An 18,650-nucleotide genomic window follows, 5' to 3' on the forward strand; every position below is an offset into this window, starting at 1 on the left:
ACAGCAATAAGCAAGGCATTTATAATGATAGTGCTGCACTGCCCCGTGCTGCGTTCTTCACTGGGCACTCAGCAGGCCTCCGGACACCACAGCCATGAGCGAGCCGGGTGACTAAAACTGAACTGAGCACGGAGCCGAGCGGCTCCCCTGAAGCGGCGGCGGCAGGGGTGGCAGTGGGGGGCCAAGATGGCGCGCGGGGGGCGCCTCACTACCCATCATTGCTCGTCGATAAAGTAAGGAAGCCAGGGAGGAACAGTTAACAGAGTTAACAGCGCAGGACACAAAGGCGGCCGCACACATCCCGACGCGCTGCCCCGTCCCCAGCAGAGCACACCCCTTTTCCCCCACGCCCGGGCTCTGCGCGGTCGCTGCTCCGTCCCTGAGGCGGCCGGGGGCGGGTCGGGGGCGGCGCCGGCCCGGACGAACGGGGCCCTTCCGTAAACACCGCCCGGCCCGTCCCCCGGCCTACCCCCCGCACGCCGGCACGGCCCATCGGCAGCGCGGGGGAGTCCGCCCAAGCATCTTGCCGTGTCGCCTCTTATTTCTCCACCCTTACTGCCCGGTTGCAGGCAGAACGAGGAGATGTGGGCAGTTTCTACGGGGATAAGCGGAGGGTGGCCAGAGCGCCTCGGATAATTCGCCGCTGGCAAGCAAGAAAAATGACATACCTCCCCCCTTCCACCGTCAGAGATGGACGTGCCCGAGGAAGACACTAATAGTCCGGGCTGGGTCTTTAAATCTGAGGGGGGCTGTGTGCGGTCCCGGGAGCGCCGCGCAGGAGGCGAGGGGCAGCGGTGAGTGAGCGGCTGGGGCCAGCGGGCCAGGGCAGGGCTGCGCCGGCCGGCGGGGCTGACACGCGGCGGGGTGTCCGGGCACGCTGGGCGCTGAGCCGCGGGGTGAGTCCGGGGCAGCGCTGGCTCGGGCTGCCACCCTCCTGTGCGGTGTGGGTGCCAGGGAGGTGGTGGGGCCCGTCGCTCTGCTGCCCCGGCGGGGCACCCGCTGCATCAGGTGGGTTTCACAGTTTCTGCGCTGGGTCCGAAGTTCTCCCCCTGCCCCGTGTCTCCCGGGTTTCCGCCATCCCTTAGTGTCCGCCGGGCCGATCGGTCCCGAGGGCCGCAGCCCGGGTCAGCGGGACAGGGCACCCCGAGCCCTCCCGGGGCACGGGGGCCGCGGCGCTGAGGGGAGGGTGCCCGGGCTCGCCTTCTCTGGGGCTGACAGGGAGCGTTCCCTCCTCACTTCTCCCCCGGATTCCCTCCCCCCGGGCACGTCCTTGGAAACGCTGTTTGTTTTGGTCGGCGAGTGCCAAACTCCTGCCTTTGCTAACTGTTAAAAACATGGGGCCGGGGGAGGAGACAGGCAGCGAAACAGATGGAGGAAGAGGAGGAGCCGGCGGCTCCCCTCGGTGTCGCTCCCCCCGCGGGGGAGGGGAGCGGGCAGGGCTCCCCGAGGGCTCCCCGGGCTCTGCGGGCCCGTGTCCCTGTGTCCCTGTGTCCCGTCACCGGCCTGCCCGGGCGGAGGGCACTCGCTCCCGCGGGCAGCGCTCGGGACGCCCGGCAGTACCGCACTCTCGCCGGTACTGCGTTTGGAGCCTTCACCAAGAGAACTGGCCCTTCAAGGGGAAGAGCTGTGGAACTAGAAAGCTAAAGGGGAGAAATGTCGGCTGTAAGCTGTGAAAAATGAGGCGGGAGGAGATGCAAGTAACTCTTAACAAAGGCTCTTTTCTGTTCTCGTGTCGTGAGTGCTGACAGAGGTGGAGTTTGTGGAAGGGAAACTCGAGACCAAATGAGATTCAGTCGGTGCCAGCTTGAAGATAGTAAGAATGTGAACCTAGCAGAATAAACAAAGTTAAGACCTTCATAGTGGTAAAACTGGACCGAGCACTCATAAGTCTCTGTGTCCATGCACACTTCCTTTCAACAAAGCAGGACTGGAAAGATTTTCTTGAAGATGGTATCTGAGAAAACCCAACAAGCTGTGAAATTGTCTTCCTCCCTGGTCCCCCTAGATGCTTTGTAAAATATCTTATAAAGCAAACCTTCAGGAATAAAAAGTGTGTGTCTTATAAAACTGACTTGATCTTGCAGTCTTGATAAGTTCTAAATGAAGAATCAAGTTGGGTGATGCAGTAACCAAATTAAGAGCAAGATGCCTCTAAGTACCTACAGTTTTGTATTCATTTTCTTTTTACTGAAAAGAGTAATCCCCACCTGTCTAAATAGCAGAAACGTGAGAATTTATTTTTATTGTTAAATAAGCTAGAATCTAATGGTTGGTACATTTAACTTGGTCTCCCAAGGAGTGTATCCTGAAAAAGCCCTCCAGGATGGTACTGATTGAAAGAAAGCAAATGGTGTAATGAAGCCTACTGTGGCCATGTCTAACCTAATATAAATGTAAATATGGGTAGTCTTTTATGTAGAAGAGTATAGCAGGTTGTGACCTCAGACTGACCCTTTAACAGAACAGGTGGGATATTAATGTGTTTAATAAGAGTGGCCTAATATATAATAATTAATGAGGAAATAAAGAATAACAAGATGGTATTGTTTATTCAAGACGGTGGGTTACAAAGACACCTTGCAATGCTGAAGGTCTTTTTGAAGTATTGTTATGTGATCATTATACTAATTTTAACTTAAAGTTTTAAATGAACTTGGCCATTAGTTATTAATGAGGACTTCTGTCTACAAAAATGTAAGGAAAATCAGCTCTTCCAGTGTATGCTATAAAGCAAAGACTAAGTAACTCAGTTGTCTATTGTTGTAACTAATTAGAAATGCCTTTTTTGGTTTGCACTTACCTTTCATATTCTCAATGGCTGTATTTTTGCTTAAGTGTTTTAGATGGCCTCTGTAGGTTCTGCTTGTATATTCATGTATGTTTAGTTTGATGTGTTTATCTTTTAAACTTAAAATTTAGCAATAATGTTCTGAATCTGCAGAGTACACCCATTCTTGCTTCCCACTGTGTTTGAAGCATTCTACTAGGAAATGTATTTAGTGTGGCAAAAGATTGCAGTGTTTTTTTGTGAGTCATCTCCTGTTGCAGTGTTGAAACTTCTTACTTAAATTAAGCCTTCTGAAGCACTCTGCTGACAGCTCTGCTGTCTGTATTTGTGCATATATTGTAGAAGTAGGTATGGTTTCAAATACATCAAAATGCCATGTGCCTCTTTGAAATGCAACTATTTGTTGCCAAAAGATCCTTTGCTGGGACTAGTGCTTAAGGACTTAATGTATATAGACTTCTAATTCTACCTTAACCACTTGATCTTCTTGGAAATCAAGATGAGGTGGAAAATGGCAGCGTTAACTCGCCTTCATGGCTGGTCTAGTGTTTCTTTCAGAAGCATCTTGCAAAGCTGAATATTTATGAACATTGTCATACCTAGAGGCAAGAAGAAGTTCGTGAAATGATGTGTAAGTTGTGTGAGAGTATTTGGAATTTTAATGGTAATTTACCTTATTCTATGTTCTTAACCCCTGAACTGAAGCAGTAGACACACCGTGAAGTGCTCGTGCTCTGCAAGCGACTTGCAAGGCTTTGGGCTGCTACCCTGAGGACAACATTAATTGAATCTTTTCATGGACCACTTGCTTCAGCATTAATCTTCTGGAGGTTAGTTATTTGTATGGAAATAAAAAGGTGTTATACAAGATTAAAGCCTGGAAATACAGTTCTCTTGTATTGATCAAAAAACTTTGCAGACTCTGTACAGTGTTACTGTATTTAAGTGAGCAGTTCAACATTAAGAACCTAAATATCTTCTATAACTAGTTTGTCACAACTAGTTTCTGGTCAGCACTAACTTTGAGATCTGTAACACAGATTTTATTTGAAGAAATAGTTTGTTTCTTCTTTAGTGTTAACTAGCGACCCATTTCTAACTGTAACTTAAATACAGTTTCCAAGCCAAAATATCTCTGGATTTTAGGATTTTTGGGTTCCCTTGCAACTCTCTCTTGTTTAGCCAATATGTTTTAAATATTTGCTTGTTAGAAATTATAAAATTCCTGTTCTAGTAAGAGTTATAGTGCTTAGGATCACAGGTAATGCTGCAAGTTCTGTATGTATGATCTCTGTGTTCTTGTTCCTCCAGTACAGTGATAAACTGTTAGCTGTATTCTTGCTCATGTGGACAGTTCTTTTCACAAAAAAAAAAAACCCTAGATACAGTGTGGCATAAATAAGATGTTCAAGTGCATCCTCTTTCCTCTTGGGAGAGGAGGAAGAATAAATGTACATTTAAGAAGTGTTAATCATCTCAATTAACAAGGGAGTGCTCATCAGTGTAGTAGCTCATCAGGTTATAAAGGCCTATTCAGGATGAGTTGGTACCCAAAAAATGAAATGCTTTAAGCTGTAACTAGTTGCCAGCATGAAGAAATCTGCCTTTTCACTACCCTTTGTCTATCCCAGGGCCTCACTGATCACTAATATTGATTCACATAAGTGTCTTTTTTCCAAGTTCAGCAGTTGCAAAGTGTGGTGTTCCCTGCCTGCTGAAGCTGATATGGTTTAACAATAAATGAAGTTATGTATTAGTTAAATTTGCTGATGGAGATCATTGCTGGCTATGTCTCTTCATAAAGTCCATTACAGAATGCTTCATGGCCATAATCAGATGAACAGCTACTTTTGGTATCTGAGCCAAATTCCTTTGGTAGTAATTACAGCTGACTTCCAGCTTCTCATTTTAATATTATTATGAACATGTTTTTCACTTCCTGTCATGCAGTTGTTAATCATCTGTATCACAGTGTGCAGCTGTCCACATTTTCTGCAATTGCAGATGATCTGCCTGGGATGATTGATTATATTTCTTTACATAGACAGAAACACTGAAGTACTATATTTCTCAGTGGAGGTTGTTGTCTGTGATAAATAGAATGTTAGAGACTCAGAGCTGCCATTAGACTTAAGCCAGAAAACCTATCCATCTTATCCCTAGGAGGAGTGTTTTTTGGGTCTGTGCCATTATTGATCTGATTCTGAGCACAGACCCACCTAAAGCAGCAGGCCAGCCTTACAGCTACACCCTCTCAGAAATGTAATATTCTGGATTACTTGCCTCTTCTCCCCCTGCAACTTCTGTGTTTGCTTCACAGTCATTACACTCAGTGCAGCCTGTTTGTGGAAGGAAACTCATTGCTAAACACCACTTCTTTGTGAAGTCAGGTGGGGGATGGTGGCATCACGAGATGCCTTTATGGACATTGAAAAATACCAAAATTTTTGCAACAAGCAGCTTCAGGGGTTCCTGTGGGTTGTCTTTCATTTTTAAGATATAACAAATTTAGGGACCGTCTCTAACATAACCACCAAGGTATGAAACAGCTGAAGGTGCAAAGCTTTCTTACAGAGCAGGTAGAGTTTGTTAATAACTATGATTCTGCATGTCAAGCCAGATCCTTTCCTTTGCTTTTCCTGTTTAGGAAAGGCAACTTCTTGATCTTCATTCACAATATAATAAACAGTAGCTGACTTTTGAGAAACAAACAAAAGTAAGTGCTGGTTTTATGGGCATTGTGTTTGTCTTTCCAGGTCTTGTTTACTGTGTAAACAAGGTGAAGGGAATCAGAATGCCTCTCAGTGATGACCAGAACAGTGACTCGGACTCTTCACGCCTCTCGGAAAGCACAGCTTCTTCCAGCGACTCGGAGTATTCCAGGCAGAGCTTTAACAGTGATTCTTCAAGCAAGCCCAGCTCCCCAGCGTGTAAGCCTATTTCAGCCTTGTGCATGGACCAATAAGGTTAACTTACCTTGTTTCTCTTTGCTGTCCTGGGTAGAACCTGGGATTCTGAATCTCTTTAAGAGTATAAAGAGAGAGGCATGCTTTCTCTCTGCTGTGAAGCAGTGCATCTCCTGTGTGTGGAACACCAGCAGCAGCTGTATCCATGGGGGTCTCCCTGTGCACTCCTTCCCTTCAGAAAGTGTAAGAAAAAGTGTGTCACCATGATCTTCCTAACCTTGACATGGGTAGCAGCCTCTTACTCAACCAGATATGCCTTTGTGCAGAGGGTGGATTTCTTCTGTTTGATCCCTGCACTTAAAAGTTGATTCTGTAACTTAGAGATTTGTAATCCTGTATCAAGTTACATGTAATTAATCTTAAATTCACATTTTTCTTTTATAAATATTAGAATCAAACAGAAAACACACATTTGCACAAGGAAGATAATTTGAGTAATGGTAAATAAGACCTTGGTTAAGATGTGGTTCATGTGTGTCTGCAAACATTTGCAGACCATGCTTACTTCTTACATCTATGGAAATGAAGTCTTGCATTAGAACAAGCTTGTTAGTGGAGCTGCAGTTGGTGGCTGGCTATTTGTCTTTCTTTGTTACCAGTCTTTCAAATTAGAATTTGAGGATTTAGAAACTTTGGGCATTTGCTCTTGTTTTCCAATTTAGAGTTTTTGTCGTTGCTGCTAACTCCTAAAAGAATGAATATAACTTACATTCCACAGCAGATGGAAGATCTCCTGATCTTAAGTGGCGGGGTATGCAAGTCAGTAACTCCAGAACCTTTTCAACAGGCAATATAGCCATCATGTGCTCAGAATTATAGTGGACATCTGGTATCTCTTACTGCCCATGCTTTTGGTTGGGTGGCTTTGACAGAACAATTGGTAGGAAATCTGTGGAATGCAAGATCCCATTTTAAAGGAAAAAAAGATGTTGTAGTTCAGATGCAGAAATATGAAAATTCTCCTCAAAATGTTTTGAGGCTTGTGTGGTATTTCCCCACAGACACACACACCCCTGATAAGCTGGGAGTTTCCTGAGTTAGTGTTTTAGAGAGATATAAAGACTTGGTATCTTGGGTTGCTTCTTCCAGAGTATTGGAGTCCAATTAGCAAGCAGTAAAATTTCTAGGTTTTAGTGTATTCAATTGCACTTATCAGCTATAGATATTTGGCTTGAATTGATCTTGTTTGTTCCAGCAGCAAGCCCTCCCAAGGTTATCACATTTGATGAACTGATGGCAGCTACAAGAAATCTGTCAAACTGGACTCTAGCTCATGAAATTGCTGTAAATGCAAATTTTTGCATAAAACATGAAGACTACCCACAAAACAGGTAAGAGCCTAAATTTTGCAAAGAGCAGCACTGGTGTTGGAAAGATAGGAGAAATGAATGGAGCAGTCTAGACTGTGTTTTGGTGCTGATGATCCACCACCCAAGAAAGAAGTGGTTGCAGGGCATAATATCTGGGGAAGTGTGTTTCCCAACCAGTGATCAGTCTCATCTAAAACAGTTACAAGGATGAGAGCTAGTTGGGAGTCTTTTCCATATCTAATTGACTTACTCCACAGCTTTGCAGGCACAGTGAAACAAATTGTACACAAGGCATTTTGGGATCATTTGGAATCGGAACTGAATGAAGATCCTCCAGAATATGAACATGCTATCAAGCTCTTTGAGGAAATTAAGGAGGTAATATTCTTCTTCTTTGTATTGTTTTGTCAGCTCAGCTCTAAGGGTCCCTTAGTTCACTGAAGGCTCTCCTTAACTTAGTTGAGCCAACACCTTCTAGTTCTTCCTTTTATAATATGAAGCCATGATTATTCAGAACTGAAAACAATGTCTGTTTGTAGTATATTTATATTAAGCAGGAGCATGGCCACAAACAAACAGTGGCATGTTCACTCAACTATTTCACTGCATAGTCATCAATTAAAAGTCGTATATTTCCCAAAGCTTCACATCTCTACTAGCTGTTCCAGAACCATACTGTGAGCTTAGGGCATGAACAATAGTATAAACATGACTGCACCTGCCCACTTAGACTTCATTGTTTGGTTATCACACAGGTGAGCATACAGACCTTCAATCCTGGCACAATACTAAGTCTTTCAGAATTTAAAGTTAGTAGATGTTTGTTTTACAGGGTAACCTCCCAGCTTTTGAAATAGTCTAGTTGTTGACTTGCTTTTTGTTTTATTTGCTTTGAGCATTTTTGCAGAACTGTACTGGTGAGTTTTTTTCCCCGAACAATCATTTTTTCCCCACTACCTTTGATAATGTTCAGTCTTAAAATGTCTGGTTATAATCTCTCAGCTATGTACATCTGACACGAGTATGAAAATTTCACTCAAGTGTGTTTACTAAGTGCTTTCAGTTTTATTGATAAGCTTTTCCTTTTTTCTGCCTCTCTAATTTAGATTCTTCTTTCCTTCCTGACTCCTGGAGCAAACAGGATTCACAATCAAATTTGTGAAGTTCTAGATACGGATCTTATAAGACAGCAGGCTGAACACAATGCTGTTGATATTCCTGGGCTAGCTAACTATATCATCAACACTATGGGGAAGTTATGTGCTCCAATAAGAGACAACGACATAAAACAGTTAAAAGCAACTGACAATATTGTAGAGTTACTGAGGTTGGTATTTGAGTGTGGGTTTTGGAGCAAGTAAAACTTTCTGAAAGGTAGTAGACAGTGGAAGGTGGGGGGCTGGGTAAAGGAAGTCTAAAATTGTGTCAGTTTGCATAACACCTGTTCTCAAACTATAGGAAAACTTCCTGATGCATTAAAGGGCAAGAGCTCTGACACACAGAGATTGTGTATCTTACTTTGTAATGAAATGGGTACCATACCTGGATGAGACCAGGCAGCTTTGAATATCTAAGTTAACAACTCTTGAAATAATCTCTGTTTTTGCAACTCTTTTTTCTGTCTCATTAATTCTTAGAAAATGTAAGCAACACACTTGTACTGTTTCTTATTGAAGTGTTAATTGCCTGCTTCTTCTGAAAGGCCAGACTGGATTTAAAGCTCTTTAGTTAAGATCCTAATACTTGAACTTGAGTAAAACATTCTGCATGAGCAGAAAACAGCGCTCCTTATGTAAACTGAAATACTAAGAGTGAATGGTAGTTGTTCTACTGTGTATATATAGGGATCAGAAGGATTGTTTCTCTTTATGCACTCAGTGACCAAAAAATTAAAATCTCTTAATTTAGGCTGAAATATACCAATTAATGTAGTTTTTGAAAAACTTAGTTACAGGGCTGTAGCATTAGTGATGCTACCTTAGTCCTGCTCTTTTTAACTTAGACCAAGCCTTATATATACTACTCCTTCAAGAATTCCAGATGATAGATAACATATCTGTTACTCTGAAATGCCAATGAAGGAGTTCACTTCTCCCAGAATTGAAGTTGAAATGATAATGTACACGTGCTTTGCGTGTGCTGGTGAACATCAATAGACTAAATTAAACTGTGACATTTTAAATTCCTCTTTTCAGACAAATATTCCATGTTTTGGACCTGATGAAAGTGGATATGGCAAATTACACAATTAAAAGCCTTAGGCCATACCTCTGGCATAACTTGGTGGACTACGAAAGAACAAAATTCCAGGAAATTCTTGAAGAAACACCAAGTACGTACCATGCTATATTTAAATTAATCTTTTCTTTGAAAAGGCTATTTAAATTCATGCTGTGAAAACTCTGTAAGTTGCAGTTAACTTAGAGGAAAACTTGAATTTCTTGTCTGTATCTAAGTAATGAGAAAATTTTTTGACAAGCAAGGTATCACAGGATGATTGCTGAACTTGCTGTCAAGTTTGTCTGTAGTCTGGGGTACTTTCAGACAAACTTACATTTGCCAAATTGGTTCATGTCTAAAGAACAAACAAGTGGTGACTCTTGCTGTCTGGATGCAGAAGCCCAACTTAAAATGAGACTTTTCTCTTTTGTGTGCAACAGTTCTGTTGTTAATATGAAGTAAACATGTGAAAGCAGTGCCTGAAAGCTGGAAAGGGTAAGATCAATTTTTAGTAAACAAAAGGCAGGCTCTGAACAAAATTTCTGAGATGATGCCAAGTCAGCTTGATCCACTATTACATGTTTTGTGTAATGTGGTTCATTAGTATGCAGAAATATATCCTACATGAAGAATAAGTAAGCTTGCTAACATCTGGAGCAGAGGCTTCTAAAATGGGAGCCCTGAGCCTGCAGTGATAGGTCCTGCAGTGTTCTATATGCAGCCTCAGAAAAGCCATATCACAACAAATCAGATGTTTTAATCTTCCTTCACCTCTACTTTTCAGTCTTATACACTATCTGATAAGTGGCCTCTCCAAAAAAAAGGAAAATAATCCTTTGGGAACTCAAACTTTGAGACTTTTATTACCTAAAAATCTTGTCTGAAGTCTTAACAATTTGTGGCTGGGTTTGTACAAATCAGGTAGAATTTAAAGGTGACCAGTGGAAGATGATCAGTATAAGAAAGTGAGAGAATTACCATGTGTGAAGACTAAGCTGTTTAAGTCTTCAGAAGTTGAATTCTCTTATGTATGCAACTCTTTTTCTCAAGGTAGTGCTTATTTTGATGAAGGCATGCAGTAAATCTGTGCTATTTGCAATCCTTAGGTGCCCTGAATCTTACAACAGAATGGATAAAAGAATCAATAGAAGATGAATTGTCATCTATTTCTGATGAGTCTTCATCATCCCCTGGTGCTGATAGTAGTTCAAAACCAATTATTAGTCCTACACTGGTGCTAAACAATGGCTACTTGAAACTGTTACAGTGGGATTACTGCAAAACAATTCCAGAGGTAAGAAATATATTTTGGTGTCTTCAGTTTAGCAGCTATTTAAAATCATTGGTGTGATATAATAATCCTGTTATTGATGACAGTAAGTGAATATTCTCTTGCATTCCTTAAATTTCTGCACAGTAAATTTGAAATTTGGAGATTATATTCTAGTCCAGTTTCTGCAATTCAAGATGGGCAAGTCAACAACCAGAAAAGAACAAGGTAAAGGTTATTCTCTCTCTTTCCAATCATAGCTCACCAGCTCCACCCTAAGAGCAGTCTTGGCTGTGGTCAAAGGCTGGGCCTTGTATTAACAGTACTTGGCTTTCTCAATCTTTAAAATAAATGTGTGTAGCACCCTATTTTCCTAACAGCAGCAGGATTTGGTGAGATCACTCTTTGGAACAGAATCAATAAAATCTTGAGGCCTCTAAAGTAGGTATTTACCCTTTCTCAAGGCATATAAACTATTGCTTCAAGATTCAGTATTCAGGTTTTCCTTCCAATTCCTGATTACTGACCTATGCAAATTTTCATAAAGCCAGTGTGAAATTTGCCATCTATCAGGGCTAAAATTTGCATCTCCAGGGAGGGCCTTAGCTATATGTGAGGTTGCCTGACAGAGGATTTGTTAAATACATGGGGATGTTCTTGGTATTCTTGTCAGTAGACAGAAGGGAAACCACCTTCTTACCTTTCTGTGACCAGTTTTAGTAAGAACTGCATTCAGATATCCTGTGGTGGATCTAGCTTGCCATACTATGAAATTGCTACCAACTACAGTTGTATGTTAATGCCCCTGTGCTGCTCAGGATGAACTCTTTGTAACCTAAAGTTAACTCCAGGTACATCTTGCTGTGGGCATTACTTATGTTCTTGGTATGACCAGCTGGCTTTTTGCCTGGAGCAGGTTATGTATCACTTGCAGAACCTGCTCTGGTGGTTGAATTGGTGGTTGTCAAGCACAGTTGTTCCTTATTATCCATCAGTTAGAAATCTTGGCAATTTTTCAGAAGACACCCAAATCCGGAAGAATGTTTTGTCTGTAACTTGGTCACTACAATATCCTTGGTATCCTCTGAGCATTCCATGTTGTGGGCTGAATTGCTGGTGGCAGATTTGCCAGCAGTGATGAGGAATAAGGTGCAATGTCATCAGTTTTCCCATTACTATTCTTGCCACCACAGGTTTACTTTTGGTACTTGTACATAATGCCCTGTCATGCTATACTACATATTTAAGGTATTTCAGTTTCTGTCTCCTCTGGGTTTGTATATTTGTGATTAAAAATAGTAGTGCTTCATGACTACATCCTAGATCTGTCCTTTTCTTCTCTCTCCGTCCTTATTCCTAAACTGGTTTTGTTGTTTCAATTCTAGACTCTAATAACAGATGAAGTTCGTCTTCAGGAGTTAAGAGAAAAGCTCAATCAATTAAAAATCATAGCTTGTGTTTCTCTCATAACAAACAACATGGTGGGTGCAGCAATTGTAGATGTGCCTGATTTTGCTGACCAGCTGAAAAGGATCTCCCTTCCTCTTCTTGAAGGCATGAACAAGAAGTAAGGCCTTTTTTAATCTCCTCTTTTTAACTTTTCTTTTTTTGGCAGGAGACAATTGGGAACAATTCTAGTATCATAGCTGGTGCTTGTTATCAATAGGAAGATACCAAATTTTATTCATTTATATATTCCCTTTATGATACAAGGCCAGTATAGGTTAGACATGTGTTTTCAAAGGTAGATTTTAATGAAATCTTAGTCTTGATGTTAATGTACAGATTTTGGAACCTAGTAGTAAAGTTCATTCATACACTCCCAATACTGGAGAGACTGGCCATACATTTACTAAATCCTCTTGGGAGTTGTTTCAAACTTTTTGTACATAGTTCAAGTTACTGGCTGCCTATTTCTTTGGCTGTTTGTACTACAAGTCTGATGTGTGTGACTGTCTTTTTAAAAGAGTTTTCCACTCTTTTTTGTTGTGAAATGCTATGCACGTGGCCCAGAAAAAACACCTAGGCACAAGGATAAAGTGAACTGGTGTCACTGTTGCACACTTGAAATGACTTTTCCCATTTGAATCACAGCTAGGTCCTTATGTTACCTTCCACATAGATATTTTCCTGTATATGTAAGTTTACATAAATCTGCAGCAAAAAATGAAAAGTTTTCAAAATTCTCAATGCAGAGACCAGGTTAAAAATAAAAGGGAAAGGAGGCACTTTACAACCTATGCTACAGAAACTGCAGAATTTAATGCTTTTCTGTTTCTTCCAGAAGTTTTGACTTGAAGGAGGCTCTGAATGCTATTGGCATCCAGACTTGCAGCACAGTGAACAAGTCTCTAAGTGAAAGAGGTCTTCCCACTCTTAGTGAAGAAATGCAGAGTAATTTAATGGGTCAAATTGCTCATATTGTTGAGAAGAATAATCCTGTCTGTTCCTTGATTGGTTAGTAAGATACTACCTAATTGTCATATTGTATGTGTCTGTTTATAAACTTACTCGGAGCAAGCTTAATCAGCTGTCTAATTATCTTCTAAAAGCATTTTCTTACTGCAGTAAAGTACTGGCTCAGCTAAGACTAAGGAAATGTTTACTTAGAGATGGTGTTCTTGGTATGCTGCAGAGCATGGTTAGTCACAGCTAGAAATAATTGTAAAAGTGCATGTAAAGACAAGCATATACAGCCTAATATTTTGGAGAAGAATTTAGAAAAATGAGTGTTATTTAATTTTTTTTTTCTGTCCATTCTGGATTTAAACCTAGTGGGTTTGTTTATTTTCCTTTGAGTCTACTTCATACCAGTCAACATGACTTGTTGCAGTAGGTTTATGCTGTGTTCACCTTGCAGTAGCTAAATTTAAGAAGCTTACAGTATTGTTTCCCACCCTAACACAATCTTGGGAAAGAATTGTTGCTTACATTGTTGGATTTTTTTTCTGTGCTGATGTGCAGGGTGCTTACCAAATGACTGTGGCTTCATCTCAGGTTTACATTTGTTCTGAGCATACTTTGTATTCCATTTCAGACAAACGAATCCAGCTCTTCATGAGAAGCTTGCTTGCTCTTCCTAGTTCTCAGAAGTGTATGCCTACTGTGCCAGGAGGCCTTTCTGTGATTCAGACAGAGATAGAGCTGCTGGGATCTCAGTATACAAGCATTGTAAACTTCAATAAAAAAGTGTATGGACCATTCTATGCAAACATACTTAAAAAACTGCTTTTTCCTGAGGCAGCAATGGAGAAAACAGAAGGAGAAACATCTAACAATTAGAAAATGTACCCTTTTTTAATCTTCCAAGACAATAGAGAAGTCACATCTCTAAGAACAGCCTACTCCAGTGACTGTTGATGGGAAAAGGTTTTGTAAAATGTATAGAGATAGTTTCTGAAATTCACTGTAAAGAAATTAATGTCAAGGTCATATACATATATTTTAATAGCAAAATATTTGTTTAATGAATTGTCATTTATAATAGCCAGTGAATTATTAATTTCCATAGCAAGCATTTATTGTGACTCACAGGGGGAAAGAGCTGGCAATGTACTCACTGTTTTGCCACCATCAAAACAATGTTATTTTTCAACTTAAATATATTTACATATAGCAATGCATATTAGGAAATGACAAAACAACTATAGATAAAATGTACTATGCTTACATTGTATTTTTGTAGAGTAACATCTCAGACAACAATTGTTTCTGAAAGTACTTTGAGAAAGAAAGTATAGCATAACTGCTTTAGTAACCAAACCCAGGATCATACTAGGCCAAGTTCAGGTACTCCTGCAATTACTGGACCCAGAACTTTGCATCTGTTACATTAAGGAATGTCAGTGTTACAAGCTGTGTGCAGGATAGTATTAGTTACAGAAGCAGCGTTTACCACTTCAAGTAGGAATAATTCAGAGCTTCTCAACTCTGATTAAGATTAATGATAAATACCTAAGAAACGTGATGTTGGGGGGGGGAGTAAACTTCTGTATATAGTGTTTATTTAGTGGAGGTCATACAGATCTTTAATACATGTATGTACTGGTCTTTGATCTTAATGGATGGGTATTGAGTATTTTTAAGTTAGGTCTTTCTAACCTTTATTCCCAAAAGCACTTAAGATTGACCTTATGGTATACCACAGAAGAACTACCCTTTTCATGCCCTTATCCAACAGAATGTAAGTTTTTTCACAAGATATTCTTAGCCCTGAAAGCAAGAACCCATGTAAAGTCATTTTTGAAAATATTACTAGATTCATTTTTTTACAGAGTGTGTGAGAAATGCTCCCATTTTCTTCAAATTTCTTTGATTGGGCCCCAATACTTAGTTCCCATTTAAGGCATTGGGAATCTTGCATACACAATCTTGAAAACAAGTAGAATTGAAATGGAGAAATGTGGAAGTGAACTTCTTTAAGTTTACACAGGTTTTATTTTGCATATTTCAGATTACTAGGATTAGATAGTGCTGGAATACATATTATAGACATGTTCTTGTCTATTAAATTGAATAATTTACTTGAAAATTATATTTTAATATATTACCATATAATACTCCTTTTAAGATGTCATATATAGAAAACCTCAGTGTGGTACAAGTTAGAAGTAATTTTTAATATTTTATATTACAATCTATTTTTTATGAAGAGACAAAAATATCCTGTAAAAATGTAATGTGTCACACAGATTGTTTATGTATGTTACTGTGTCTATCATAAAGGTAAAAAAAAACCTGGGCATTATTAGCACTGTGGTTTTGTAGACCATTTCTACAGGAATGTGTATCCTTTATAGCAAAGGACATTACTTCTATTCAGTTGTTCTTTAGTGGCCAAGGACTTTGGTCACATGTACATGTTAAGGAAAACTTTCTTTGAAATGCCTTTTTAGAGAAATTTCTCTAGTGCACTTCTGTTCTGTCCCTTGTAAAAACATTGCACAAAATAAAGATGAACACATATTTTAAAGGGAACTGTTTCCTAGAAAACCTGAGAGAAAGGAACTCTTAGACTGTAACAACTGTGCCACTAGGTAAGCCAGGCTTGCTCAGATGAATATGAAATTTTGGTAGGTAATTCAAAATCATTAAGAGAAAAATACATTTCAAAAGCAGGTACAGGGAATAAATTGTAGAGATTTGCTACAATTTTAGAAATATCTTTGTGATTTTGAGCTTCAGCCAAAAGAGAATTTTATGAACACTTGAAGGTGATTGCTAATATGATTATGAACTTTTAATTGTAATATTTTATATCCATTCTATTGTACAAATAAATGTTAAACGATAGCTCCTTAATGAGCTGGGAAAGCTGTCATACTAGTTTTTACCAGTAAATACTCAAAATACAGCATTTATTGGGGGGGTTGGTGTTTAGGGGACTTGCAAAGGGCATTTTATAGCATGGCTTGTGTCTTAAGTGATTGTTTAATGTGTTTTAATTTAATGTTTCAAACATGGACATTGCATCTGTTTAATGTCATGTGTTGCATGCTGTTTATGCTGCTGTGGTCGAAATGCACTTGCCTCTACTGAGAAAGCTGTCCTTGTGAAACAAGATGCCATTCTGTAGCAGCTTTGTTAAAAAACAAGTATTTGAGGGTTTGTATGCATTAAATTTTGTTTGTGATACCATCAGTGGTGAAAACTCATTTATACAAACTTTATTAAACGCAATGGATTGTTAAATGCCAAAGATAAATGACTCCACTAATGTTCTGTTGTGACTCTTTTTCTATTACTTCTCAGTAGCAGCTCCAGTCCAGAGCAGTGACTTTCACCCAGCTGTGGAAGTACCACTCACAACAGTTGCCTGCTTAAACCTGACTGCTTGGAGGAAGGATGAACTGGGTTTGCATGCAGAGTTGGAGGGGCAGCGGACTGCAGGGGTGGCTTCTGTGAGAAGCTGCTCCAGGCTCCCCCTGTGTCCGACAGAGGCCTTGCATGCATTAAAAACAGGGGTTGCCACGTATTAAACAAATTGTCCAGTGCCTGTGCGCTGTAGGCAGGAAACCGAAGGGAAGGAATCTGAAATGTTACTCGTCTTTAGGGCAGGGACCGCGGTGTGCAGGGTGGGTGGGGCCGCAGCCCAGCCCCGTGAATGTTACTCCTGTGGAACCTGAGCCAGAGCGGGCGTGTGTATGGACTGTTTTCACACTCTGCTTTTAGAGCTTTTTTACCAATTATTATATTTACATATATATATCTCAAAAGCTTGCTGCCATAGGAACCTGCCACGATCACTGGTGCTTCTTCTTTCACCTTGCACTGGGGCAGATGCGTAGTCCCCGATTTGACTGTGATTTTGGCGTCTCTATAGTGCCGACCCTCGTCAAGGAGCACGAATAAATGTGTAGGGGATTCAGCTACAGCATTCGATGATGATAATAATAATTATAATTAATAACGCTAAAAGCTGATACCCCGCTTTGCTTTACGTGCTAAAAACTGCAGGAAAGCCGTTTAAAGTCCAAATGCTCCGTGTCCCCGCGGTGACGGGAGGCGCTGACCGGCTCGGACATTCAGGGGGGACCCTCGGGCGGGGCCGGGCTGCAGGGCACTGTGATAGCCAGGCTGCAGGGCACTGTGATAGCCAGGCTGTAGGGCACTGTGATAGCCGGGCTGTAGGGCACTGTGATAGCCAGGCTGTAGGGCACTGTGATAGCCGGGCTGCAGGGCACTGTGATAGCCAGGCTGTAGGGCACTGTGATAGCCGGGCTGTAGGGCATGGTGAGGGGCGGGCTGCAGGGCACTGTGATAGCCAGGCTGCAGGGCATGGTGAGGGGCGGGCTGCAGGGCACTGTGATAGCCGGGCTGTAGGGCATGGTGAGGGGCGGGCTGCAGGGCACTGTGATAGCCGGGCTGCAGGGCACTGTGATAGCCGGGCTGCAGGGCATGGTGAGGGGCGGGCTGCAGGGCACTGTGATAGCCGGGCTGTAGGGCACTGTGATAGCCGGGCTGCGGGGCACTGTGATAGCCGGGCTGCAGGCCCCGTGTGCGGGGCCGGAACCTTCGGGCGGCGCGCCGGAGCGCGGGGGACGCGCAGTGCTGCAGCGCCGCGGTGCGCGGTGGCGATGGAGGCGCTCGGTCTGGGCGCGCTCACCCCGGAGCAGGCGGCGGCCCCGGTGAACACGGTGGAGGTCAGCGGGGCAAGGGGCGAGCGGCCGGGGCGCCTTGGGCTCTCCCGGAGCGCGGCCGGGCTGGGCTGGGCCGGGTTGGAAGGAGCCGCCCGCCGGCGCACACGTGGAGCGCCCGCTGGCCGCGCTGCGCCGCTCGGGTGTGAGTGTGTGAGTGTGTGCTGGGGGGTTTGTCTGCTCCGAGCTGCCCCTCACGGGCCCGGGCTCGGCCGCTGAGGTGCCGCCCTGCCCCAGTCCCTGCCCGAGCCGTGTCCCGCACGCAGTCGGATGGAGGGGAGCCCAGCGCTGATTCCTTCCATGCCCCTGCCATGGCAGGGACTGCTCCCGCTGCGCCAGCTTACCCAGTGCCCCTTCCAGCCCGGCCTGAAATACTTCAGATTAACATCGATGGTCTCATCCCTAGGCCATCATGACTATTTAACATATTAAACCCCTTTTTAAAGGCATAGCATTTAAATCAACTGCTCTTCAGCTTTCCAGACTGTAAACGCTGCTGCATATAAACCACAAGGGACCAGTAGTACAAACTGCACCGTACTGCATGTTTCTCTTTATACTGCATTAGCTTTGCCATTGTTAGATGTTAAATTGGAATCACAAGCAGGATTAGTAGATTAACAAACAACAACAGTGAAGGCTGAAAGCCAGGAGTGCCATCAACATTTCCGTGGATATAAGAAAGCTAACAACTTTCTATAGATTTTTTTGGTTATTATTTTTGTGGTATTTTTAAATGGTAGAAGGTGGAGAAGCCTATGAGGGCTGGGGACACTACTCTTGATTAAAGGGATTTTGTCTCCAGCCAAAAATGCGTGCAAGCTTTTGCACTGCCTTGTGGGAGAAAGTGGGGTTGATGTAAAGAGATGCTCCCTGTGAACAACGAAGATTAGAAATTGGGGAAAGTTTGTGGGAACCTTGATATACTTAGAAATTTTCAGTACTTTTGCTAAATCTTTG

General features: G+C 42.2%; 2 protein-coding genes across 8 annotated transcripts in view; both read left to right on the forward strand.

Annotated features, from left to right (window-relative positions):
• Positions 1 to 432: 432 nt before the first annotated feature.
• On the forward strand, positions 433 to 16,191 carry TCP11L2 (t-complex 11 like 2). 7 transcript variants are annotated; one of them, XM_079303330.1, is made up of 11 exons: positions 433 to 1,008; positions 3,497 to 3,618; positions 5,545 to 5,718; positions 6,953 to 7,085; positions 7,322 to 7,442; positions 8,171 to 8,391; positions 9,260 to 9,396; positions 10,391 to 10,578; positions 11,940 to 12,121; positions 12,839 to 13,011; positions 13,592 to 16,191. In XM_079303330.1, exons 3-11 carry the CDS (start codon positions 5,583 to 5,585, stop codon positions 13,834 to 13,836), a joined length of 1,536 nt encoding a protein of 511 aa, XP_079159456.1. In that variant the 5' UTR covers positions 433 to 1,008; positions 3,497 to 3,618; positions 5,545 to 5,582; the 3' UTR covers positions 13,837 to 16,191. The 7 variants fall into 7 exon arrangements, 6 of the variants coding, with proteins under 6 accessions (XP_079159456.1, XP_079159454.1, XP_079159457.1 ...); XM_079303328.1 differs by lacking the exon at positions 433 to 1,008 and having other exon boundaries at positions 3,494 to 3,618; positions 6,950 to 7,085; XM_079303331.1 differs by lacking the exon at positions 433 to 1,008 and having other exon boundaries at positions 3,494 to 3,618; positions 6,950 to 7,085; positions 12,842 to 13,011.
• A 1,361-nt stretch (positions 16,192 to 17,552) lies between these two features.
• POLR3B (RNA polymerase III subunit B) overlaps positions 17,553 to 18,650 on the forward strand; it is a 70,449-nt gene continuing 69,351 nt past the window's right edge. Inside the window, exon 1 of the mRNA XM_079303616.1 lies at positions 17,553 to 17,696. Within this exon, the coding sequence (XP_079159742.1) occupies positions 17,631 to 17,696 (66 nt within the window). The 5' untranslated portion in view covers positions 17,553 to 17,630. The remainder of the gene's footprint in view (positions 17,697 to 18,650) is intronic.

Source organism: Erithacus rubecula, assembly GCF_903797595.1.
Source record: "Erithacus rubecula genome assembly, chromosome: 4".
Classification (NCBI taxonomy): Eukaryota; Metazoa; Chordata; class Aves; order Passeriformes; family Muscicapidae; genus Erithacus; species Erithacus rubecula.